The 24,995-nt window shown below is 42.8% G+C and overlaps 1 protein-coding gene across 1 annotated transcript in view; it reads left to right on the forward strand.

Annotated features, from left to right (window-relative positions):
- Positions 1 to 310: 310 nt before the first annotated feature.
- The window catches only part of lrrc8c (leucine rich repeat containing 8 VRAC subunit C), a 47,459-nt gene continuing 22,774 nt past the window's right edge, over positions 311 to 24,995 (forward strand). Inside the window, exons 1-4 of the mRNA XM_067989889.1 lie at positions 311 to 506; positions 18,355 to 18,461; positions 19,236 to 19,277; positions 22,719 to 22,861. Coding sequence (XP_067845990.1) covers positions 19,265 to 19,277; positions 22,719 to 22,861 — 156 coding nt within the window. The 5' untranslated portion in view covers positions 311 to 506; positions 18,355 to 18,461; positions 19,236 to 19,264. The remainder of the gene's footprint in view (positions 507 to 18,354; positions 18,462 to 19,235; positions 19,278 to 22,718; positions 22,862 to 24,995) is intronic.

Below are 24,995 nucleotides of genomic sequence, written 5' to 3' on the forward strand. Positions count from 1 at the left end.
TAAAAAACCATCCCCTGCAACCGGATCCATATTAAATGTATCACTTTGACCGAAAGGCAGCTTTTTAATTACATGCAGTTCACATGCCGGCGCTGCAGGGAAACATCCGCTGTCTCCTCCAGCGAGTGAATGTGTGACCATCGTGTGGGCAGCAATTCTGCAGGACCCCCGGACGGCGGGAAGCCCCTCCTCTCTCCCAGCCCAGGGCACGTCACCCTGTCTCCCCCCAGGTTCGCATTGGTGACAGGAAGGTGGGAGTGAGTCTGATGATGCGGCCGCATGAACACTCCACAGTCCCAGTACACACACACACACAGGGTAAAGGCGGAGAGAGGACGAGCCGAGATCTACCGTGCAGCATCCTCTCCCCTTCTCATTCAGCTGTAAGGAGGAGAGGCAAGCGACCTGACAGCAGGACCGTGATTTAGCTCCATGTAACAAGGGGAGGGTTTGAGGGCGGGCTGGCTTTGCCTGAAGAACCGACTGTACCACCGTGGAGATACAAGGTAACCAGATGTATCATTCTAACCAAGGGGTGGGCAATCCCATGTTACAGAAAGGAAGTGGTTGTAGCTTGGATGAAGGATGCTGGCGATTGAACTAACCCGTCTCACTGGGCAGAGAGGAGCTGAATATGTTGTCAGCCAGTATTAATTGCCAATTCCAAACCTCACATTGATATAGGTAGCTTCTTCTCCTTCCCCCAGAAAAGAAAAATCTGAAAATATGCAACTTGGCTTACGATCATGCGAATATCCTTATATATTTCTATTTAGAATTAAGATCAGGAAAGACCCGGATTTTTTGTTGTTTCGAAATGAATAGCTTTTTGTTTTTTTTAAAAAAGTGCTTGAAACAGATATTTGGGCGCTTGGTTCACATATACAGTACACTCGCTGTGGACCTCCTGTTTCATGCTAGCGGATATCTTTCCCCATGTAAGTACTGTTTATTAATATACCGTCCGTCACTTGTTAGATGTTCTGTCATGCTTAAGACAAGTGGGGGCAAAATGCGCCAGGATTGCGCCCGCTCTATAACCTTCAATGGAGCGCACTGGACACATTACAATAGTATCTGACGGTTGTAATTCAATTTCATTTACCTCCTATGCTCTGCTAGAAAAGCCGAGGAATGATTTGAAGAAAAAAAAGAATTGCCGAATGCCTTGGGATATTGACGGAGAATGCAAACAAAAGTTGTATTTAAACTGTCTGTTATTCGGTCTCGTTGTTATTTCAGTTCTGAGTCAGTCAGCCTGTTGCCTTTTTATTTCATACTGGGTTTCTGCTGCAGACAGCTGAGAGGGTGGGGTTATCGAGCAGTATATCTAAACCTCTCTCTTTGTATCTGCGTGTGTGTCTGTGTGTGTAAGTATGTATGTATTTATATATGATCAACGCCAAATATATTGAGCGGTCTTCAAAGCTCTATAAATAGATTTAATGACTAAGGATATAGGAGCAGGTAAATTCGAGGGAATCAAATCAATGTATAAATTACACAATGGGAGTTGCAGTTAGGGGAAATGAGACCTAAACGCCTGATGTAGTTATTGCAAGTGACTGGTGGATGATGTCGTTTCGAAATGGTTCTCTTAGCGAGATTAAAGGCCCATCGTCTTCATTTTTTTTTGACCAATCCCTTTTTTTTCTTGTAGTTGTGAAGGGAGAAAGGCCACGCGTCTTATTGTTATGGTGATATCACACGCTAGTGCCTCATGTTGCATTTTCATGTGACTCCTGCCAGCCAATGTTTGTAAGCGAACGAAAAATGTTTGCCCGGGTAGCACCGCAAAAGTGAATGCAAAAGAGGCAGTTAGGTTTTTACTTCAGGGCAATAGTCACAGTGAGCTGTAAATCATCAATACAGCTCTGCCTCAGAATACCCTAAGATTGTTCATACAACAGGATATCAGTCTGGGTGCACAAAAACAGGATACACCTGTCAAGGCCATTCAAAACAATTCACTTCCTAGTGGTAAAAAGACAGATGCTGTATCATTAGATGGGAATCTGTGTGGGTAACTTTAATTAGAATTTCATAATTGCTCCTATTGCCCCTGCAGACAGCTGGCCCTTTAAAACTATATGCCACATGTCTTCGTGGATTTGGGAACAGCAAGTCAAGATTTTGCATCATTGCCCCCTATCAGTTCATATAACCAATGCAATATCTGCTGGCGATTTTAGGGATGGGCAATAAATGGGCAATAAATGCTGGCCTTGCCAGTGACGTCCACATCCCTTGAACAAATAAAAACAAACATATGGCCTGGGATTTGCTGTGTATTTGCGCCCAGAGGCTCGCGCAATCAATGTAAAAGATCGCGGAATTTTGGACGTAAGTGAGTAACGTGCATAAATAAAATACGACCAAGTCTTCTCAATCTTTTATGATCACCTATCGATCCCTCTGCCTATAATAATGGCCCCTCCCCCAAATTACAAAACCTAATACGTAAGTTTCCTGCAGTTGCGCTTGCTCAGATGCTCTCTTCAAATCACGACCAGAGTTTCAGACAAAAAAGTAATTTTTTTGGTGTTTTACTGTCCCCACCGCTTATAGCGGGCTCATTTGTGAACGCAATTTGCCCGATGTACCTGATAACAGCTGAAGTGAAGCCAGAACTGTCTCCCCAATGTCAAAATTAAATTTAACAGCACCTGACAAAAAATGAACAAAAGCAGCAGACAGTAACATGTTCCTGTATAATTTTTCAAACACACCCTCAGTATTTAATATTTAATTTTAAAACAGAACCGGAAGGTGTCAAGCTCAGCAAGCTGGCGAGAATGGCTCGCTGCAGTGGCAGGAAGTCTAGAGGCTTATTAAAGTCATTTCCTCTATTAAACTTCAAGAAACGCTTTTTTTCAGTGAGGGAAAATTAACTGAGGAATGCTCAAAATGAAAGTCCTGCTGGCAAACAGTGAGTAACTTAATAAAATTACAAGGTGCGAACAGCTGCTTGAACTGCCCAAAATAGTCGGACTGCTTAATAGGGTTTAAGCGGCACCTTTGTAATTGACGCCTATGGAAATGGCAAATGGTTAGGGCCGTTTACTCGATATAGGCGGCTGTCCGGAATAAGTGGGGACGGTGTAAGTGGTGGGGACTGTATCACAATTTTTTGACCATTTGTTAAAAACTGATCCTCACTGAGACCTGCACTGTATTTTTTTGTTTCTTTGACTGCATCTTTATGGCATCAGTATAAGTCACGTTGAAAATTGAAAAGCCTCCCCGATTGCAGATTCCTAAACACGCTATGCCCAATGTGCGTGAATGATGGTTAAATGAGATGAAACTTTAATTTTCACACTTAAAGAAGGAATATATGGTGTCAGTTTGGCTTTTTTCTTGGGCCCTAATTGTTTACGGTTATTTACGACTATTTTACGATCGGACGTATTCTAATGAGATCGGCAGGAAATTTGAGCGTAACTTGACATTGGTAGAATGGGCGCGGGATTGGGTGCATTTTTAGGTCCAACTTCCGGGTTGTACCCACAGAGGAAATTTCAGGCCATGGATCATTAAAATCATTTTTTCCTGGAATCTTTTAGTTTAAAATTAGTTTAAAAAAATGATTTCTTTCCAAAATTGAGAGGAAAAATTTCTAAGTGTTTTCTTATAATATATCAGTTATGGAGAAGGAGGTGCATCGCATCTCTTGACATCAGCATATACACATGCTGACCGCAGGTTCAATTGATGCATATCTCTAGGCCTGTGAAAATCGTTTGAAAATCAGAGGAATTCTTACAAAAGAAATACTTCACCAGTGGTACTCAAGTATCATCCTCTGAAGAAAGAAAGAAGAAACAATTACATTTACAGAAGATGTTAAACCAAGGCCCCATCTGCCCTCTCAGATGGACATAAAAGATCCCACAACACTATTCAAAGAAGAGCAGGGAAGCTCTCCTTGGTGTCCTGGCCAATATTTATCCTTCACCCAACATCATTAAAAAAATCCAATTTTCTGTTCATTATCTCATTGCCGTTTGTGGGACCTTGCTGTGCGCAAAATGACTGCCACATTTCCTACATTACAACAGTGACTACATTTCAAAAATATTGGCTTTATTGGCTGTAAAGCGCTTTGGGACGTCCTGAGGTCGTGAAAGGGACGATATAAATGTAAGTCTGTTTTTTCTTTAAGTAGCGTTTTCACGTCCTCGAGACGCCCCAAAGTGCTTTACAGCCAAAGAAATTACTTTTGTAGCCATTGTTATAGGCAAACGTGGCAGGTCAATTTGTACACATCAAGCTCCCACTAACAGCAATGAGATAAATGACCAGTTAATCTGTTTTTGGTGGTGTTGATTGAGGGGCAAATGTTAGGCAGGGGAACTCCCCACCTCCTCATTGAACAGTGCAATGGGATCTCACCTCTGACAATGCAACATTCCCTCAAACTGCACTGAATTTAATTTTAGATAAGATCATTTTTATTTTTGCCTTGTAGTGGGTTTGGCCACCTGATTTGGAGCCGTGCTGTTCCTGAAGCTGGGTACAGAAACAGTTTTTTAAAAATCTTTTGGCTCCAAGAAATACATGCTGCACCATTGAGAATCACGGGGATTGCAGTGAGCTGAGCTGAGCCAAAGCAATAATTGAGAAACTGTGTAAAAAAAAAACAGCAGCTCCAACCTAGAGGTCTTGCATTTTAATTAAAAACAGGAATTACTGTTTGATGAATAAATCCAATAGGGAATTCAGGAGAAACATCTTACCCAGAGAGTGGTTAGAATGTGGAACTCGCTAGCGCAAGGAGAAGCTGAGGCGAATAGCATGGATGCATTTAAGGGGAAGCTAGATAAGCACATGAGGGAGAAAGGAATAGAAGGATATGTTGATAGGGTTAGATGAAGAGGGGTGGGAGGAGGCTTGTGTGGAGCATAAACACTGGCATGGGCTGAATGGCCTGTTTCTGTGCTGTACATTCTATATAATTCTATGAATACTGTAGGGTAAGTCATTGTCTCCCTTTAGCCCAGAGTACTTCTTTAAAATGTACTTATGTTGACATGTTCATGTCACCAGTACAGTTTTGACTTTGCAACTAGGTGAAAAGCGGCAGTTTAACTTGGGCAACAGAACCCGCAGTGACACACGAGCAGTCTAATATATCAGAAGGGGGTCTCAGTTAGGTTTTACTCTGACTGCAGTATGACTCTAGTCCAATATGAAACTGCATTTCAAAAGTGCCCAGGGAGTCTTTGGACATTCTGGTAACTTTTAACACTTTGAATGGAACACTTAATGTTAGGAGAAATCTGGCATTAAAAATGAGCTGCTGAGAGATTGGAGCATTGAGCGTGCACCAAAGCACAGATGTGTAGAGCTTCTGTGTCATGGCACCTCTGCTGGTCAGAGTCGAGTCTGTCAGCAGATCTTGTGTACTGCAGACTTAATTATTTTTATGACTCTAAACTAGTGTTAGAAACTCATTGTGGAAGGCATCATAGGTAGGTCTGATTCTGTCCTGTCCACTTTCCAACAGGGCCACTGGATATTGATTGGGAGTGGAAACCTGGTTAATTTAATTTGTCCCCTTTCCCCACCCAAGGGCACTGAAGCTAACTGTAGTATCACCATCATTTCCCTGGCTGAGATTAGTTAATTTAGCACAGGTTAGGAATTGAACCTGGGTTCTTCATTGATCCGCATGGACTAGTAGTATAGAATACAAGTGCATTTACCCATTGAGCTAACCAGGCAGTTCCCTTTTGTTGTTCCTGTTTGTACATTAATTTCAGTGCTTCCTTCTGTTAGTTTGTTGGAGTGAAACATTGCCGTTAATTTTTTGGAACTGTCTATGTCTCAGGCACTCCCAGGGACTATGCAGAATAAAGTTCTCTGTATTCTGTTCCACCAAGATTTCTTAATTATTAGAACATGGCCCCAGTTTTATTTGTTGAATTTCCTGCATCAACAGCTTGTGGGTTTTGGGTCCAGTTTACCAATTATGCTGAATTGTGGATGATTTTGTGCTGTGGAATAAATTGGGATAGGTTGATACTGTCCAAACTCACTTCTCATAGGATCCTTACAACGAGCAGATAGTGCAGTTGAACCTGTTTCAAATTTGATTTTAATGTAGCCTGTAGCTGCCATGGTCACATGAGATGATGAACAGATAAACCCATGAACTCAGCCATCGCTTTAGATTAGTTCAGTGTCGCCCCTAGTTTAGAGCTCATTGGATTGGGGGTAATATATTAGGTCCATGTACATGAGTCACAGAATGTTTACATGCAGGTACAGCAAGTAATTAGGAAGGCAAATGGTATGTTAGCATTTATTGCAAGGGGGTTGGAGTATAAGAGTAAGGACGTCTTGCTGCAATTATAAAGGGCTCTGGTGAGACCACAACTGGAGTACTGTGGACAGTTTTGGTCTCCCTCCCTAAGGAAGGTTATACTTGACTTAGAGGCGGTGCAATGAAGCTTCACTAGATTGATTCCTGGGATGAGGGGGTTGTCCCATGAGGAGAGATTGAGTAGAATGGGCCTATATTCTCTGGAGTTTAGAAAAATGAGGGGTGATCTCATTGAAACATATAAGATTCTAAGAGGGCTTGATGGGGTGGATGCTGAGAGGCTGTTTCCCCTGGCTGGAAAGTCTAGAACTAGGGGTCATAGTCTCAAGATAAGGGGCTGGCCATTTAGGACCGAGATGAGGAAAAATTTCTTCACTTAGGGTTGTGAATATTTGGAATTCTCTACCGCAGAGGGCTGTGGATGCTCAGTCGTTGAGTATATTCAAGACTGAGATCAATGGATATTTGAACATTAAGGGAATCAAGGGAAATGGGGATAGGGCAGGAAAGTGGAATTGAGGTAGAAGATCAGCCATGATCATATTGAATGGCGGAGCAGGCTTGAGAGGCTGTATGGCCTACTTCTGCTCCCATTTCTTATCTTCTGTTCTCACCTGATCTTATCAAGTTTTCACTCTGGGACAATCCTCCTCATGTTTCCCAGGAAGCCACATTTCCATTTTGAAAAATGCAGATAGTCCCGGTGGATGGGGCAGTCTGCAAGATTTGCTGGTGCGGTGGAATGTGCTATACCTACAGCTTGCCGTACCAAAACTACAATCCAGGTGTGGGTCCAGGCTTGTGCAGTGTAGTGATTATGGTGCTGGACTCACTAGAGATTCTTAAGTTTAAATCCCCACCATGGCAATTTGTGATACAATTCCCCACCACTTAAAATGTCCATGTTTTAAAATGTGCAATCGCTCATATTGGCCAAAGTGCGATAACCGTTATCCATTTGCATTAACGTCAATTTCAAAGTTGCCAGTTATGGGGTCTTAAGTGCTCTGATTATTTTGGGCAGAAACAGCTGTGCTTACTCTACCTTCTTTACTGCACTGAAAGCAAGGAGGTCTGGACTAATAATCCGGAGTCATGAGTTCAAATCCCACCACGGCAGCTGGGGAATTTAAATTAAATTAATTAAATAAAATCTGGAATAAAAAAAACTAGTATCAGTAATAGTGGCCATGAAACTACCGGATTGTCGTAAAAACCCATCTGGTTCATTAATGTCCTTTAGGGAAGGAAACCTGCCATCCTTACCCGGTCTGGCCTATATGTGACTCCAGACCCACAGCAATGTGGTTGATTCTTAATTGCCCTCTGACATGGCCTAGCAAGCCACTCAGTTGTCAAGAAGGCGGCTCACCACCACCTTCTCAAGGGCAATTAGGGATGGGCAATAAATGCCGGCCTTGCCACAGCCCACATCCCATGAACGAATAAAAAAAACAATCTTAAGTACCTATAAATAGCACCTCTTTAAAGTGCCTCTTGCCCTGAAGCAAGAGCAATAATAAGCTTCTGGGCACCACACTTTAGGAAGGATGTCAAGGCCTTAAAGAGGGTGCAGAAGAGATTTACTAGAATGGTACCAGGGATGAAAGACTTCAGTTATGTGGAGAGATTGGAGAAGCTGGGATTGTTCTCCTTTAGAACAGAGAAGGTTAAGGGGAGGTTGAAAGAGGTGTTCAAAATCATGAGCGGTTTTGAAAGGGTAAATAAAGAGAAACTGTTCCAGTGGCAAAAGGGTCAGTAACCAGAGGTCACAGATTTAAGGTGAAAAGAGCCAGAGGCGACATGAGGAAACATTTTTTTACGCAGTGAATTGTCATGATCTGGAATGCAATCTACTTGCTTAAAAACTTTACTCTTTAACATCTTCCAGTTCTGACGAAAGGTCTTCGACCTGAAACGTTAACTCTGTTTCTTTGTCCACAGATGCTGCCTCACTTGCTGAGCTTTTCCAGCATTTTCTATTTTTATTTCTGGAATGCAATGCCTGAAAGGGGGGTGGGAGCAGATTCAATAGTAACTTTCAAAAGGGAATTGGTTAAATCCTTAGAATCAAAGAAAGGTTACAGCACTGAAGGAGGCCATTCGGCCCATTGAGTCTGTGTCGGCTCTTTGCAAGAGCAATCCAGCTAGTCCCACTCCCCCGCCCTATCCCTGTAGCCCTGCAAATTTTTTCCTTTCAAGTAATTATCCAGTTCCCTTTTGAAGCCACGATTGAATCTGCCTCCAACACCCCATCTAACAGTGCATTCCAGATCCTAACCTGTGTAAAAAAGTTTTTCCTCTGTCACCTTTGGTTCTTTTGCTAATCACCTTAAATCTATGTCCTCTGGTTCTTCACCCTTCCGCCAATGGGAACAGTTTCTCTCTATCTACTCTGTCTTGACCCTTCATGATTTTGAATAACCCTATCAAATCTCCTCTCAACCTTCTCTGTTCCAAGGAGAACAACCCCAGCTTCTCCAGTCTATCCACGTAACTAAAGTCCCTCATCCCTGGAATCATTCTAGTAAATCTTTTCTGCACCGTCTCTAAGGCCTTCACATCTTTCCTAAAGTGCGGTGCCCAGAACTGGACACAATACTCCAGTTGTGGTCGAACCAGTGTTTTATAAAGGTTCATCATGACTTCCTTGCTTTTGTACTTTATGCCTCTTTATTTATTTACAAAGCCCAGAATTCTGTATGCTTTTTTAACCACTTTCTCAACCTGCCCTGCCACCTTCAATGATTTGTGCACATAAACCCCCAAATCTCTGTTACTCTATCCCTTTTAAAATTGTGCCCTTTAGTTTATATTGCCTCTCCTCGTTCTTCCTACCAAAATGTATCAATTTGCATTTTTCTGCGTTAAATTTCATCTGCCACGTGTCCGCCCATTTCACTAGCCTGTCTATATACTCTTGAAGTCTGTCACTATCCTCCTCACTGTTCAACATGCTTCCAAATTTTGTGTCATCTGCAAATTTGGAAATTGTGCCCTGTACACTCAAGTTCAAGTCATTAATACATATCAAGAAAAGCAGTTGTCCCAATACCGACCCCTGGGGAAGATCACTGTACACCTCCCTCCAGTCCGAAAAACAACAGTTCACCACTACTTTCTGTTTCCTGTTACTTAGACAATTTTGTATCCGTGCTGCTACTGCCTCCTTTATTCCATGGCCTTCAATCTTGATGACAAGCATATTATGCAACACTTCATCAAATGCCTTTTGAAAGTCCATATACACCACATCAATTGCATTGCCCTCATCAACCCTCTCTGATACCTCACCAAAAAACTCTATCAAGTTAGTTAAACATGATTTGCCTTTAACAAATCCATGCTGGCTTTCCCTAATCAATCCTCACTTGTCCAAGTGACTGCTAATTCTGTCCCAGATTATCGTTTCTAAAAGTTTCCCCAACACCAAGGTTAAACTGACTGGCCTGTGGTTACTGGGTTTATCCTTACACCCTTTTTTACAAGGGTGTAACATTTGCAAGTCTCCATTTCTCTGGCACCACCCCTGTGTCTACAGATGTTTGGAAGATTATGGCCAGTACCTCCGCAAATTTCACTCTTACTTCGCTTAGCAACCTAGGATGCATCCCATCCGGACCAGGTGACTTATCTACTTCAAGTACAGCTAGCCTTTCTAGTACCTCCTTTATCAATTTTTAGCCCATCTCAACTACATCTTCCTTTACTGAGACTCCTTGGTAAAGACAAATGCAAAGTACTCATTCAGTACCTCAGCCATGCCCTCTGCCTCCATGCATAGATCTCCTTTTTGGTCCCTGATCAGCCTCATCCCTCCTCTTACTACCCGTTTAATGTTTACGTGCCTATAGAAGACTTTTGGATTCCCTTTTATGTTAGCTGCCAGTCTATTCTCATACTCTCTCTCTGCCCCTCTTATTTGCTTTTTCACTTCCCCTCTGAACTTTCTATATTCAGCCTGGTTCTGACTTGTGTTATCAACCTGACATCTGTCATAGGCCCCTTTTTTCTGCTTCATCTTACTCTCTGTCACTTTTGTCATCCAGGGAGCTCTGGCTTTAGTTGCCCTACCTTTCTCCTGCGTGGGAATGTACCTAGACTGTACCTGAACCATCTCCTCCTTAAAGGCCACCCACTGTTCAATTACAGTTTTGCCTGCCAATCTTTGATTCCAACTTACCCGGGCCAGATCTGTTCTCATCCCACTGAAATTGGCCCTCCTCCAATTGAATATTTTTACTTTAGAGTGGTCCATGTCCTTTTCCACAGCTATTTTAAACATTATGATACTATGATCGCTGTTTTCTAAATGTTCCCCCACTGACACTTGCTCCACTTGGCCTGCCTCATTCCCCAGAACTAAATCCAGCAATGGCTCCTTCCTCATTGGGCCGGAAATGCACTGGTCAAGAAAGTTCTCCTGAACACACTTCAAAAATTCCTCCCCCTCTTCGCCCCTTATATTATTACTATCCCAGTCTATATTAGGGTAGTTGAAGTCCCCCTGTTATCACAACTCTATGGCCTTTGCACCTCTCTGTAATTTCCCTGCAAATTTTCTCTTCTATCTCCTTCCCACTAGTTGGTGGCCTATAGAATACACCCAGTAATGTAATGGCACCTCATTTATTTCTAAACTCTAACCAAATAGATACTGTCCTTGACCCCTCCAGGATGTCCTTTCTCTCCAACGCTGCAACATTCTCCTTAATCAGTCCTGCCACCCCCCCTCCTTTCTTCCCTTCCCTATCTTTCCTGAACACCTTGGGGGTGATTTTGACCCCCAAGAATGGATGGTTTGGGGGGGGGGGGGGGGGGTGGGAGTTGAAAATAATTGTTTTGGGTTGCAACTGCAAAATTTTCAGACTTTACATTTCCTGTGGGAAGCCCAAGTTACACCTGGAAATAAAGCCGGGTTGCGATCGCGACCCAAAAAACAATTATTTTCAACTCCCACCCGCCCCCAACCCACCTGTTCTTGGGGGTTAAAATCACCCCCCTTGTATCCAGGAATATTTAGTACCCAATCCTGCCCTTTTTTGAGCCAGGTCTCCGTTATTGCCTCAACATCATATTCCCATGTGGCTAATTGCACCTGGAGCTCTCCAACCTTGTTTACCACACTTTGTCCATTTACACACATGCAAACCTATTTTAGACTTTCTTGTACTGTCTCTTAGTCTGGTCCCATCTACTACCAAACTATTTCTTGCTCTAGAGCAATCTTTCTCTCCAATTCCTTTGTGCACCTTGTTTCTCCTTTCCAATGCTACACCCTGATGCCCATCCCCCTGCCAAATTAGTTTAAACCCTCCCCTACAGCACCAGTGAACCTCCCAACGAGGACATTGGTACCAGTTCCGTTGAAGTGCAACCCATCCGGCCTGTACAGGTCCCACCTCCTCCAGAACTGGTCCCAATGCCCCAGGAATCTAAAGCCCTGCCTCCTGCACCATCTCTCCAGCTACGCATTCGTCTGCTCTATCCTCCTATTTCTATACTCGCTAGCATGTGGCACTGGGAGTAATCTGGAGATTACTACCTTTGAGGTCCTGCTTCTTAATCTCTTTCCTAACTCCTTAAAATCTGCCTGCAGGATCTCATCCCTCTTTCTACCTATGGACCACGACCTCTGGTTGTTCAACCTCCCCTTCCAGAATGTTCTTCTGCCACTCAGTAACATCCTTGACCCTGGCACTAGAAAGGCAACATACCATCCTGGAATCACGTCTGTGGCCACAGAAATGCCTGTCTGCTCCCCCTAAGTATAGAATCCCCTATCACTAGCGCTCTCCTGACATTTCTACTCCCCCCTGTACAGCTGAGCCACCCTTGGTGCCTATGGCCTTGGCTCTGGCTTGAAAAGGAAAAATTTTACAGGGCTACGGGGAAACAGCAGGGGAGTGGGACTAATTGGATAGCTCTTTCAAAGAGCCGGCACAGGCACGATGGGCCGAATGGCCTCCTCCTGTGCTGTTCCTACTGTGATACTATGAAGACAGGGAAGACTTTCAGTCAGAAGGGTTTCACCCCTAGGTCCCAGAAGTGAAACAGTCTACCAGCTCACAGCACCACCTCAGCCCTACGAAGGGCGTCATTTAAAAAAAAAACTGAATACAAATGTTGCAGCTCATCTGAATTAAGTTTTCTATTCTTTTGACCTCATTTTAAGGCAATATTTTTCCACCATCCCTAATTCTCCACCGCATGCATTATTCCCCAGCCAAAAAGAGTTAGCCTGGCTACTTGCTCTCAGACCCCTTCTAATACCACGCTGTTACTATCTGCTGAAGAGTATCCTGAGATTACTCATCCTTTTTATTTGTACCTCCTGCCCCCCACTCCCACCATAACAGTATTCCTGAGGTCAGGAGCTCTCTATCTGTAGGATCTTGTTACCACAAGTCTTCACCTGAGAACTGTAGCAAAACACATAGCAGCATCAATGCACTGTGCCATTACTTTTTTAATTAAGGTTATGAAATCCTTCTTTCATTCCCTTTTTTTCCTTCAACTTTGGTACCACTAGTTTGGTGGGATATGGTTGTGTCCGTGCTGTGAACGGGAAGATAGTGGCGATATGCTCACATTTTTTGCAGTGGGTTATGAAGCTAACCGGAGAAGAGTTCCTGGTGCCTGTTAGTAAGGGCTCAAACCCATAGTTGTCTAACGCCCTTGTGGCCGAGAGGGGGAAAGGGGAACAGCCGGATGTCGTGGTCCGTGTAGGAACAAATGAAATGGGAAGGAAAAGGATCAAGGTCCTGCAGTCAGAGTTTCAGGAGCTAGGGACGAAGTTAAAAAGTAGGACCTCAAAATAGTAATCTCCGGATTACTCCCAGTGCCACGCGCTAGTGAGTGTAGGAATAGTAGGATAAGTTAATGCGTGGCTAGAGCAATGGCGCAGGAGGGAGGGCTTCAGATTCCTGGGACCTTAGAACCAGTTCTGAGGCAGGAGGGATCTGTTCAAGATGGACCTCAACAGAGCTGATGGAGGAGCAATGTCCTCGCGGGGAGGTTAACGAGTGCTGTAGGGGAGGGTTTAAACTAATTTGGGAGGGGGATGAACACTGGGATGAAACATTAGAGAGGAGAATAAAACTGCACAGAGGGACAAGTAGCACCAGAGTAAAGAATAGTTCAGAAATAGGAGGGATTAGACAGGGGGCAAACACGAGGCAGTCTAAGATGAGATTGGAGTGCATGTGCGTAAATGCATGTAGTGAAGTAAATAAGATTGGTGAGCTGCAGGCTCAAGTCACCACATGGGATTATGATGTAGTGGCAATAACAGAGACCTGGGTCAAAGAAGGGGAGGATTGGGTACTTAATATTCCTGGGTATTCAGGAAAGATAGGGAAGGAAAGAAAGTGGGGGGGGGTGGTGGCGGTGGCAGTATTGATCAAAGAAACTGTTATTGCACTGGAAAGGGCTGATGTAGTTTAAGGGTGAAAGACAGAATCTATTTGGTTAGAATTAAGGACCAATAGAGGATCTATTATGCTACTGGGTGTATATTATAGGTCACCAAATAGTGGGAAGGAGATAGAGGAGAACATTTGCAGGCAAATTACAGAAAGATGCAAGAACTATAGACTAGTGATAATGGGGAACTTCAATTATCCCAATATAGACTAGGACAGTAACAGTATAAAGGGCAAAGAGGGGGGGGAATTCCTGAGATGTGTTTGAGAACTTTCTGGAAAATTGTGTTGCCAGCCCAATCAGGAGGGAAACGGTACTGGATCTAGTTCTGGGTAATGAAGTGGGGCAGGTGGAGCATGTTTCAGTGGGGGACCATTTGGGGAACAGTGATCATAATATCTTTAGCATTTGGGGAACAGTGATCATAATATCATTAGGATCAGAATAGTTATGGAAAAGGACAAGGAACAATCAAATATGAAAATGTTTAACTGAAGGAGGGCAAATTTCAGTGAGTTAAAAAGGGATCTTGCCCAGATGGATTGGAATCAAAAATTGGTAGGCAAAACAGTAATTGAACAATGGGAGGCCTTCAAGGGGGAGTAGGTTTGGGTACAGAGTAGACACATCGCTACGAGGTGAAAGGAAGGGCATTCAAAGCTAGAGCTCTCTTGATGATTAAAGATATAGAGATTAAAATGAGACAAAAAAGGGAGGCTTATGACGAATATACGGTTTATAATGCAGTAGAGAACCCAGGCTGAATACAGAAAGTACAAATAGATCTAAAAAAGGGAAAGAGGGGCAAAGAGAGAGTATGAGAATAGATTAGTGGCTAACATAAAAGGGAACCCAAAAGTCTTTTATAAACATATAAATGGTAAAAGGGTCGTCAAAGGAAGGGTGGGACCGATTAGGGACAAAAAAGGAAATCTTCTTGTAGAAGCAGAGGGTATGGCTGAGGTACTGAATGAATACTTCAAATCCGTCTTCATTAGAGAAGAGGATGTTGCCATTGTAGAAGTAAAGGAGGAGGTAGTAGTGATATCTGACAGGATAAAAATAGATAAAGAGGAGATACTTAAAAGATTGGCAGTAAAAGTAGAAAAGTCACCTGGTCCAGATGGGATGCATCCTAGGTTACCGAGGGAAGTAAGGATGGAAATTGCGGACGCTCTGGCCACAATCTTCCAATCCTCCTTAGATATGGGGATGGTGTCGGAGGAATGGAGGATTGCAAAAGTTACACCTCTTCAAAATTGGGGAGAGGGATAAACCCGACAATTACAGGCTAGTCAACCTAATGTCGGTGGTGGGGAAACTTCTAGAGACAATAATCCGGGACAAAATAAATTGTCACTTGGAAAAGTATGGGCTAATAAATGAAAATCAGCATCGATTTGTTAAAAGAAAATTGTAATTGTCTAACTTTATTGAGTTCTTTAATGAAGTAACGGAGAGGGTTGATGAGGGTAGTGTGGTTGATGTTGTGTATATGGACTTTCAAAAGGCATTTGATAAAGTACCACATAATAGACTTGTTAGCAAAATTAAAGCCCATGGGATTAAAGGGGCAGTGGCTGCGTGGATACAAAATTGGCTAAGGGACAGAAAGCAGAGAGTAGTGGTGAACGGTTGTTTTTCAGACTGGAGGGGAGTATACAGTGGTGTTCCCCAGGGATCAATATTAGGACCATTGCTCTTTTTGATATATATTAATGACCTGGACTTGGGTATAGAGGATATAATTTCAAACGGTTTGCAGATGACACGAAACTCGGAAATGTAGCAAACGATGTGGAGAATGGTAACAGACCTCACAGGGACATAGACAGACTGGTGAAATGGGCAGACACATGGCAGATGAAATTTAATGCAGAGAAGTGTGAAGTGATATATTTTGGTAGGAAGAATGAGGAGAGGCAATATAAACTAAATGGTACAATATTAAAGGGGGTGTAGGAATAGACACACCTGGGGGTGCACATACACAAATCTTTGAAGGTGGCAGGACAAGTTGAGAAGGCTGTTAAAAAAAAGCACATGTGATCCTGGGCTTTATTAATAGAGGCATAGAGTACAAAAGCAAGGAAGTTATGCTAAACCTTTATTGTGTTCAATTCTGGGCACCACACTTTAGGAAGTATGTCAAGGCGTTAGAAAGGGTGCAGAAGAGATTTACTAGAATGGTACCAGGGATGAGGGTCATCAGTTATGTGGAGAGACTGGAAATGCTGGGGTTGTTCTCCTTAGAACAGAGAAGGTTAAGGGGAGTTTTGATAGAGGTGTTCAAGATCATTAACGGTTTTGACAGTGTAAATAAGGAAAAACTGTCTCCAGTGGCAGAAGGGTCAGTAACCAGAGAACACAGATTTAGTGTGATCAGCAAAAGAGCCAGAGGCGACATGAGGAAACATTTTTTTACACATCGAGTTGTAATGATCTGGAATGCACTGCCTAAAAGGGTAGTGGAAGCCGATTCAATAGTAACTTTCAAAAGGGAATTAGATAAATACTTAAAGGGAATAAATTTACAGGACTATTGGCAAAAAGCAGGGGAATGGGACCAATTGGATTGCTCTTTCAAAGAGCCGGCACAGGCATGATGGGCTGAATGGTCTCCTCCTGTGCTGTACCTACTATGAAAGTATCATATGTAGGTGACTTTGGGTGAGTTAGCTCCAAGATGACATGGCTACTGATGTGATATTGGAACCAAGCCATTCCTCTGTTGCAGACTCAATAATTTAACACCTGAGCTAGGCAGATCCACAGTGCTCCAGTGCACTGCTGATGATTGACTGGCCAGCCCCGGCTCATTAATGGGATGGGGAGGGTCACAATGAGAATGGTCACTGCGGCTGGGACTCTTTCCAAGATAAAGCTGCAAGCCAACCGGCGGGATAGTTCTAGCTAGACAAACAGTGCAAGGTTTACCAGTGCCCCATGCTGCTAAAATGTGTAGTTTTAGCTGGATAGACTCCAGCTGTACCCTGAACACCCTACGGTGTCCTTATGCCTTAGCTCTTGCCAACTTACTCTTTAGTTCCCTGGGCTTAAGTAAGTGGGATGTGTCCCTACAGTAGGTAAGTCTCCACTCCAAAGAGAAACCCTACTTACACAAAAGCAAAATACTGCGGATGCTGGAAATCTGAAATAAAAGCAGAAAATGCTGGACAAGCTCAGCAAGTGGAGAAAGAAACCGAGTTAACGTTTCAGGTCGATGACCTTTCATCAGAACTGGAAGATGTTAGCGATGAACTGCTTTTAAGCAAGTACAGAGCTAGGGAAATAGAGGGTAGGAAAAGAAGAAAAGGGATAAGGTGCAGAGCAGGAGTAATTAAATGACTGAAGTGATGTTGCTGCGAGGCAACTTACTTATATGGATTTCTTAGTAGTTTATTTTGGAGACTCTTAAGCACTGTGATGGGTTTCTGCACATGTCAGCAGACACTTAGCTGACTTAAAAGAAAAAAATTTATTCCTCCCTAAACAGTTCTTGTCAAGCTACATACCTCGTGCAGCCAACCAGGCGGACAGATAACTAACCCCAGGTCTCTGTTATTGCTGTTCTTCAATTGGCCATTAATTTGATAGCAATGTCCTCTAATTTTACTTCCCCTTCTCTCCCAGGAGGGAGACAACTGGCCTCCACTCAACATCTCTCCATGGCAGCATGATTGAGGATAAGAACTCCATGGAGTGCATGAAAAATCAAACCTTATTTCCCACCATTCCCATGTTCCACACACCAGTGCACGTGTACATTATCATCAGCATTCATTTCTGATTTAATTGGTTTGTGTAACTATTTTAAGGTATAGGTAGCAAAAGAAAATAGGAAATTTAGGCAACTTGGTTTAGTCAGCGGGTGATAGAATTATGAAGGAGATAACCAGTGGAATAGTGGAACAAATAATTCCTGCTAATGAATAGGATTCTGGGCTAAAAACTGAAAATCCTGGAGACAGTCAACGGGTCAGGCAGCATCCGGGGCAGACTGGCCATGTGAGAAATCGGGAGATTTCAGAGTGCCCCTCTCCCATTAATGGTGTCCTGGTGCTGTATTATCGCCGCCCCCTTGTTCAGTGAGAATCCTGAAGAATCCTACGCCCTTTCGAGAAAGACCGTCTGCCCCTGGCAGCATCTGTTGAGAAATTTGCAGGGCAGGGGAGTGGGATTAATTGGATAGCTCTTTCAAAGAGCTGGTATAGGCTCGATGGACCAAATGGCCTCCCTATGCGCTGTAAGATTTTGAGTTGACGTTTTTGGTATGAACCCTTCCTCAGGATTCTGGGTTACTCTTTCCAGAATGGTGGTAAGGAAACTAAAGGGAGGTTTGGACGGGTAGACTAGATGGACTAATGGCCTTGTAAAGCTCAGAACTACTATGTTACTGATTTTACTTTGTATCAGTGCAAAAATAGATCACACCACAACTGTTCTGTACATTATCTGTGTACATGAAATGCTTTTCAGCCTTTCAGTATTTGAGCCAAGAAAAAGTCTGTTAAAATGTCAGCTGGATTTTTATTGCACTATTTATTTTTCCATCTCTCTCTAGCAGCTTTACGAGAAGTTTGCACTTTTGTGTTTTGCAGGTTTTAATCCGTCTGTTCATGCTAGATATCTTTAAAAAAGGAAATTTGTATAATTAAACATCATCTCCTTCTGGTCGCTGCTGCAAGAAGCAATACTTCCTTTGTAGGTAAGTGTAAAGCATATTTAAAATTGTATACAGACTGGGGTTAGTAATGCTGGAGTCCAGGGGAGGGGCTGGTTGGTGCAGTTGGTTGGAAGCTGTTCTTTCTACACAGGGGTTAGAGTTCAAATACAGCCCAGGCTGATTGGATGAAAGTCACCTTCAGGGGTCCTATGTGAAATGAGTTTGAACGGTCTCAAACCAGAGTAGAAGGAGTGTTACTCTGCATCTAACTATATCATACTTGATTTGAGAATGCATTATGCTGACACTGGGTGCCTGAAATGGAAAGTAGTTTCCTCAGTCTGACTTAACTTAGTATTGAAAAAATATGCTGAATCAGCTTTGTGCCTAAACATACAAGATTTCCAATTAATATTTTTCCTTGGATACATTTTCTGAATTCAAATTAACTAATAGTTCAAGCAACCTTTTTTTAAAAAGGACATTCACAAGACCAAAATTGCAAAAACTATAAAAAGCATTAGTACTAAATTACATCAGACGATGGAAGTGCCTTAAATATTCACCACAAAATGAAGACATTGTCAGATACTTTTGGCAAGAGTGAAGTGATGGGGCTCCATCTGTTAACATCACAACTTAAAACTGATTTAAAACGTCACTGGATTAGGAAAATGCTTTAATCTAACTGTCGGGTAATTTCAAAAAGGATAAGCCAGAATTTCCAATTCTGTACAAATAGTGGCCCCTACATTTAGATTTATTCTGGTTTTTATGCTTAATAGAGTTTTATTTTATTTATTTTCTTTTTGGCAGATTGGAAACCATTTGTGCCTAATCGATAGATGTCGGTCCCACGTGCGTACTTGCGACTCTGTTTCGTTGTGCATGCTACAATATCCGAGACCTTATAAAAGGAAAGAACTGCACTCTTATTGCATGTCTGCAAAATGCAAATACTGAAATTCCCTGACCTTTTAATCAAGAACGTTTATGAATGAAAACCAATGAGAGAGGCTGTGTGCTGCAAACAGTGGAATAAATGTGGAGTGTATGGTACTGAGCAGTGCAGACGAAGAACATCCCAGAATCAATCGGATCTGTGCTGAGTTTGCTAACCACAGCCTCGATGGGAGGGGGAGGGAGTGGCTTTACAATTAAACTCTGTGTCCTTAAGCACTAGAATGATGAAAAAAAATCTTCCTGGGTCCCTGTTCCTGATCATAATTCAGTGATGCCTGGATTGTGTTTGTGTGTCTGTCTGTGTGTGTGTGTCAGGATGTTGGGTGAGGACAGGATCAGGCTCAGCTGTAATGCCTCCACAGTCAAATATCCCGCTGACACACGTTGCCAAGGATCATGATTCACAAGATACCAGAAACTATCAACACCCTTAGAAGCATACTGCAGCATGAGACACCCTCTTCAGGAGAGGAGGGTATAAAAATGGAATTAAAAAAGCGGGGCTGGACCTCATGCTGCTGGATTATTGCACCATTGAGACGCAAGACATGTATTAGTGCTCATGAATGTGGTTCACTCTTCTCCTCCAACTCTAATTGGTAAAGAACTTCCTTCCATCGCTCCCCTCTTCTCTGCCAATATGACCAACACCAAGATTTGACCCTGCCAGCCCGCATCAGATCCTCCGCTCTCTGGCTTCCAATAAGACCTCTCGTCCAGAAAGTAATGCTCCCATCGTACTCGAGAAGTGTGCTACTGAACATATCTCTGTCCGAAGCTGTCTTTAATCTCTGTTATTTTCAGTCCGCTGTCTCTTCTTGGAAATTTGCTTATGTTCACACTGAGAACGATAGTCCCTCTTACCTTACCAACCACCACATTATAGCCCTTACACTGGTACTTTCTATGGAAGGAACTGCTAACTCTCCAATTATACATCACCTTGAAAGTTCTGGTCTATTCCATGATTGGCAGTATGATTTTTGTCATGGCCTTTCCATTCATGATCTTGTTACCAATGTTACACATCTGTGGAACTCTGCTCTTAACTATGTCCATGAATCATCTGTTATTGCCTTGGACAAATGTAAACTTCTGATAGGGTCTGGCATCATGCACTTCTGAACAAGTTACCATTGAATAGTCTCTCACCAATGTTCATAGTTATCTAATTTCCTCCGAAATTGCTTTGTGTGTGCTGTATTTGATGGAAACCTCTGATTCTTAATTCAGGAGTTTCCTAGGGTTTGCTCTCCCACTCTTGTTCCTTCTTCATATCCATGAAGTCCTCCACTCAACTCCAACTGTCCACTTTTTTGCTAATGATTCCACTCTACAATTCATCAGCTTCCTTCAGATCTCCTGCATTCAAGTGCATACAAACTCCATTTCTCCCAGTGCATTGGCTGAATCACTACATCCTAAGCTCCTCCGTGACCTGCAGTGGGACAATGAAAATTTTGTGTCTTTCAATTCTCCTAAGGCACAATTTGTTCAAGTTTGTCACAAGTCCAACTGGCAGCTACCAGCTCTGACTGATAGCTCCATCCTCAGTTCTTCATCTATTGACATTCCTTGCCTTACTATCTCCTTGGACCTCAAATGGAACTTAGATTTCTTCCATTGTTAAAGCTGCTTCCAAAATGCTTGATTTCCTCTTTTGTCAAACACCACTTCTTCGCATACTAATTGTTGTCTGTCCATTGAGCTTGAGTCATTCAAAATAACTATTGTACTTATATCAGAAGAGGCTCTTCTAATATCTTTCTTATACCCCTAGATAGGAAAGAAGAAAAAGCTTATCACAATCTTTCTTCTTTCTCTTTTATCATTACTACAATGGTAAGTGCTCACATCAAACTTCATTTTTGTTTCTTTTAAGCTGCAAATATGCCAGCTTAAATGCTCTTCCTCCTCCCTACAAAATTCCTGTGTTGAAATGAGAACAATCCCTTTGCTACTTTTAGCCTTTCCTTCTTCTTACATTCTTCAGGCTTTCAAAATCCATAATTAGCACCATCTAGTCGCTACTTCTGATTTACCTCGTGTCTTACTCTTTTCAAGGTTGGCAGTCTCCTGCTCTACGGCCCTTGGCCATTCACCTTGGTTTCTCAATTTAAAAAAAAAGTTATACCATCGAGTAGCTGTGCAGAATGGAAGTCAACAACAGGCAGAGAGAGATGGGAAAATCAGAAATCTAAAAAGCAACAAGAGGAAAGAAATATAGTAAATAATATCCTGTTCCCCCTGTCAAAAAGATGAAGCATTAAGTTACAGATGGTAGCATAAAAGAGGGAATTGTGTAGGGTAGTGGGTTAGACAGGGGCCTTTAATCTCTTGGACCTGGTTCAAATACAAACTAATGATTAAAGTTTGCTGGCTGTAAGAATCCGACATAAAATGAGTTTGCACAGTCTTTATCCATTTCCTATTAGGTATGGACACACAGCACAAAAAAACCACTGATCTGAAACAAATTGCACTAAATTGGTAAACTCATTCAGAGAGTCCCAGGATGGCTGGCGTGGGAAATGGAAAAAATGTCACACTGATGCAGGTTAGGCTTCAGAGAACTAGCATTCCTCACCTTCATCAGACCTTGATAAGGTTAATGCAATAGAATTTTAATTAAAGACCGCCTTTTAACAATTAATTAATCCATGTAACAAAAAACAAGCATGAAAAGCAGTATTCCTATGCATGAGCTATGTCAGTCGTTTATTTTAATCTAACACACAGAAAAATAAAATTAAAGTGGGGTTATTTTTGATGAACCAATGCTTGGAAAATTTCCAAGATTAAAGAAAGAACTTGCATTTATATAGCACCTTTCACATCCTCAGGACATTGGAAATCACTTCAGTCAATAAAGTGCTTTTGAAGTGTAGTCACTGTTGTAATATAGGCAATAAAGCATTAACCCTCACTTTAGCCCTGTGTGTACCAAATCATTAAACCCCTGAAGGCAATAAATCATGTTAGCTGCTGACCACATATTTAAAACGTGAGATGAAGGGGTTTGGAAAGCTTCTTACACCAGAATACATTTTACACAGCAGATTGTATGTATGTGATGATATAGACATATCTATACATAGCAGTATCGTACTGTAGGTGAATTTTCCAACCACAAAAATAGCAACCATCCTAATATTAATGAGACAGGTATTAACACTCTTGTATTGTTCAGTTCAAATCAGCTTTTCCCTCAATGGTTAAGTGTCCAAATAGAGGTTTGGTTGTGGTTGTAAGACTCCTACATAACAATTAATGAATATGTATTCTTTATGATTGTGCAGATATTTAATTTTTTTAATATATATATTACTTTGACAGGAACTATGATTCCAGTCACGGAGTTTAAGCAGTTTACTGACCATCAACCTGCATTTAGAGTACTGAAACCATGGTGGGACGTTTTTACCGACTACATAGCCGTCGCCATGTTGATGATTGGTGTGTTTGGATGCACGTTACAGGTACGTCTGTTAAGAGCTTAGAGTTAATTACCTATTTGATTGCTGCCGCATCCCAGAGGCAATTTTTGTGTTGCCACCTCCCTACTTGCACTTAAAAATGAGGCAGTAGCAGGACCAAAATAACGCTCCAAATTGCCACACAAGTCGGGAGGTGGCCATTTCCAGCGAAAATTAAAAGGATCCTCACCTGCAGTGAGAGAAAGCTGGATGGAGGTTCTGGTGTCATTTTTCTGGCAGTCGCTTGTGTATATTGAGCTTTATAGGCTTCTAAATTTAGCGTATTTGCTGCTGGAGGTTCTGCACACTAGATGTCTGCTGCTTTCAAGTGCTACTTGATTCAATTCCCAACACTTCCCTTTAAGGTGCTACTGCGGCCCCTTCACATTCGGCCGCCCTGCCTGATTTCCAGCCCGTGCATCAGCAAGGTGCCTACTGGGGGAGCGCATTTCCTGCTGGTAGCTCGCCGATCACCTTATATCGATGCAGAGAAACTCGTGGATAGCACGTTTAGCGAGTTGGTCACACCGCAGGTAAAGGGTATACAGGCAGGAAGTGAATGGGTGACCACCAGGAAGAGTAAGAGATGCAGGCAGGTAGTGCAGGGGTCCCCTGTGGCCATCCCCCTCTCAAACAGATATGCCACTTTGGATGCTGTTGGGGGGGATGACTTATCAGGGGAAGGCAGCAGCAGCCAACTTCCTGGCACCACGGGTAGCTCTGCTGCACAGGCTGGGAGGAATAAGAGTGGCAGAGCTATAGTGATAGGGGACTCAATTGTAAGGGGAATAGACAGGCGTTTCTGCGGCCGCAACCGAGACTCCAGGATGGTGTGTTGCCTCCCTGGTGCAAGGATCAAGGATGTCTCGGAGCGGCTACAGAACATTTTGGAGGGGGAGGGCGAACAGCCAGCTGTCGTGGTGCACATAGGCACCAACGATATAGGTAAAAAAGGGGATGAGGTCCTAAAAGCAGAATATAGGGAGTTAGGAGGTAAATTAAAAAATAGGACCTCAAAGGTAGTAATCTCAGGATTGCTGCCAGTGCCACGTGCTAGTCAGAGTAGAAATAGGAGGATATTTCAAATGAATACGTGGCTAGAGGAATGGTGCAAGGGGGAGGGATTCAAATTCCTGGGACACTGGAAACGGTTCTGGGGGAGGTGGGACCAGTACAAACCGGACGGTCTGCACCTGGGCAGGGCCGGGACCGCTGTCCTAGGAGGAGTGTTTGCTAGTGCTGTTGGGGAGGGTTTAAACTAAAGTGGCAGGGGGTTGGGAACCTGAGCAGGGAGAGAGAGGAAAGCATAACAGGAAGGGACAGAAGGTATGGAATAATAGGTAAAGTGTTAAAAAAGGAAAAAGCAGGAACTAAGCGTCACAAAACAGATTTGAAAGTTCTTTATCTGAATGCACGTAGCATTCGTAATAAAATGGACGAGTTAACGGCACAAATAACTACGTATGGGTATGATCTTGTGGCCATTACAGAAACATGGCTGCAGGGTGACAACGACTGGGAATTAAATATGCCAGGGTATTTAACAATCAGGAAGGACAGGCAGGAAGGAAGGGGAGGTGGGGTGGCTATGTTAATAAAGGAAGGAATCACTGTAATACAGAGAAATGATATTGGGACAAAGCATCAAGATAATGAAACAGTTTGGGTGGAGATAAGGAATAATAAGGGAAAAAAAACATTAGTGGGCGTAGTATATAGGCCTCCTAATAGTTGCAACTCTGCTGGAAGAAGTATTAATCAGGAGATAGTCGGGGCATGTAATAAGGGAACAGCCATAATTATGGGGGATTTTAATTATCATATTAACTGGACAAATCAAATTGGGCAGAGCAGCCTTGAGGACGAGTTCATTGAGTGCATCAGGGATGGATTTCTTGAGCAGTATGTAACTGATCCTACAAGGGGGCAGGCAACCTTGGACCTGGTCCTGTGTAATGAGTCAGGATTAATTAATAATGTCCTAGTTAAGGATCCCCTTGGAACGAGCGACCACAACATGGTTGAATTCCATATCCAATTAGAGGGTGAGAAGGTTGATTCTCAAACAAGCGTACTGAGCTTGAATAAAGGAGACTATGATGGTATGAGAGCGGAATTGATTAAAGTGGACTGGGAA

This window comes from Heptranchias perlo, chromosome 9 (assembly GCF_035084215.1).
Source record: "Heptranchias perlo isolate sHepPer1 chromosome 9, sHepPer1.hap1, whole genome shotgun sequence".
Classification (NCBI taxonomy): Eukaryota; Metazoa; Chordata; class Chondrichthyes; order Hexanchiformes; family Hexanchidae; genus Heptranchias; species Heptranchias perlo.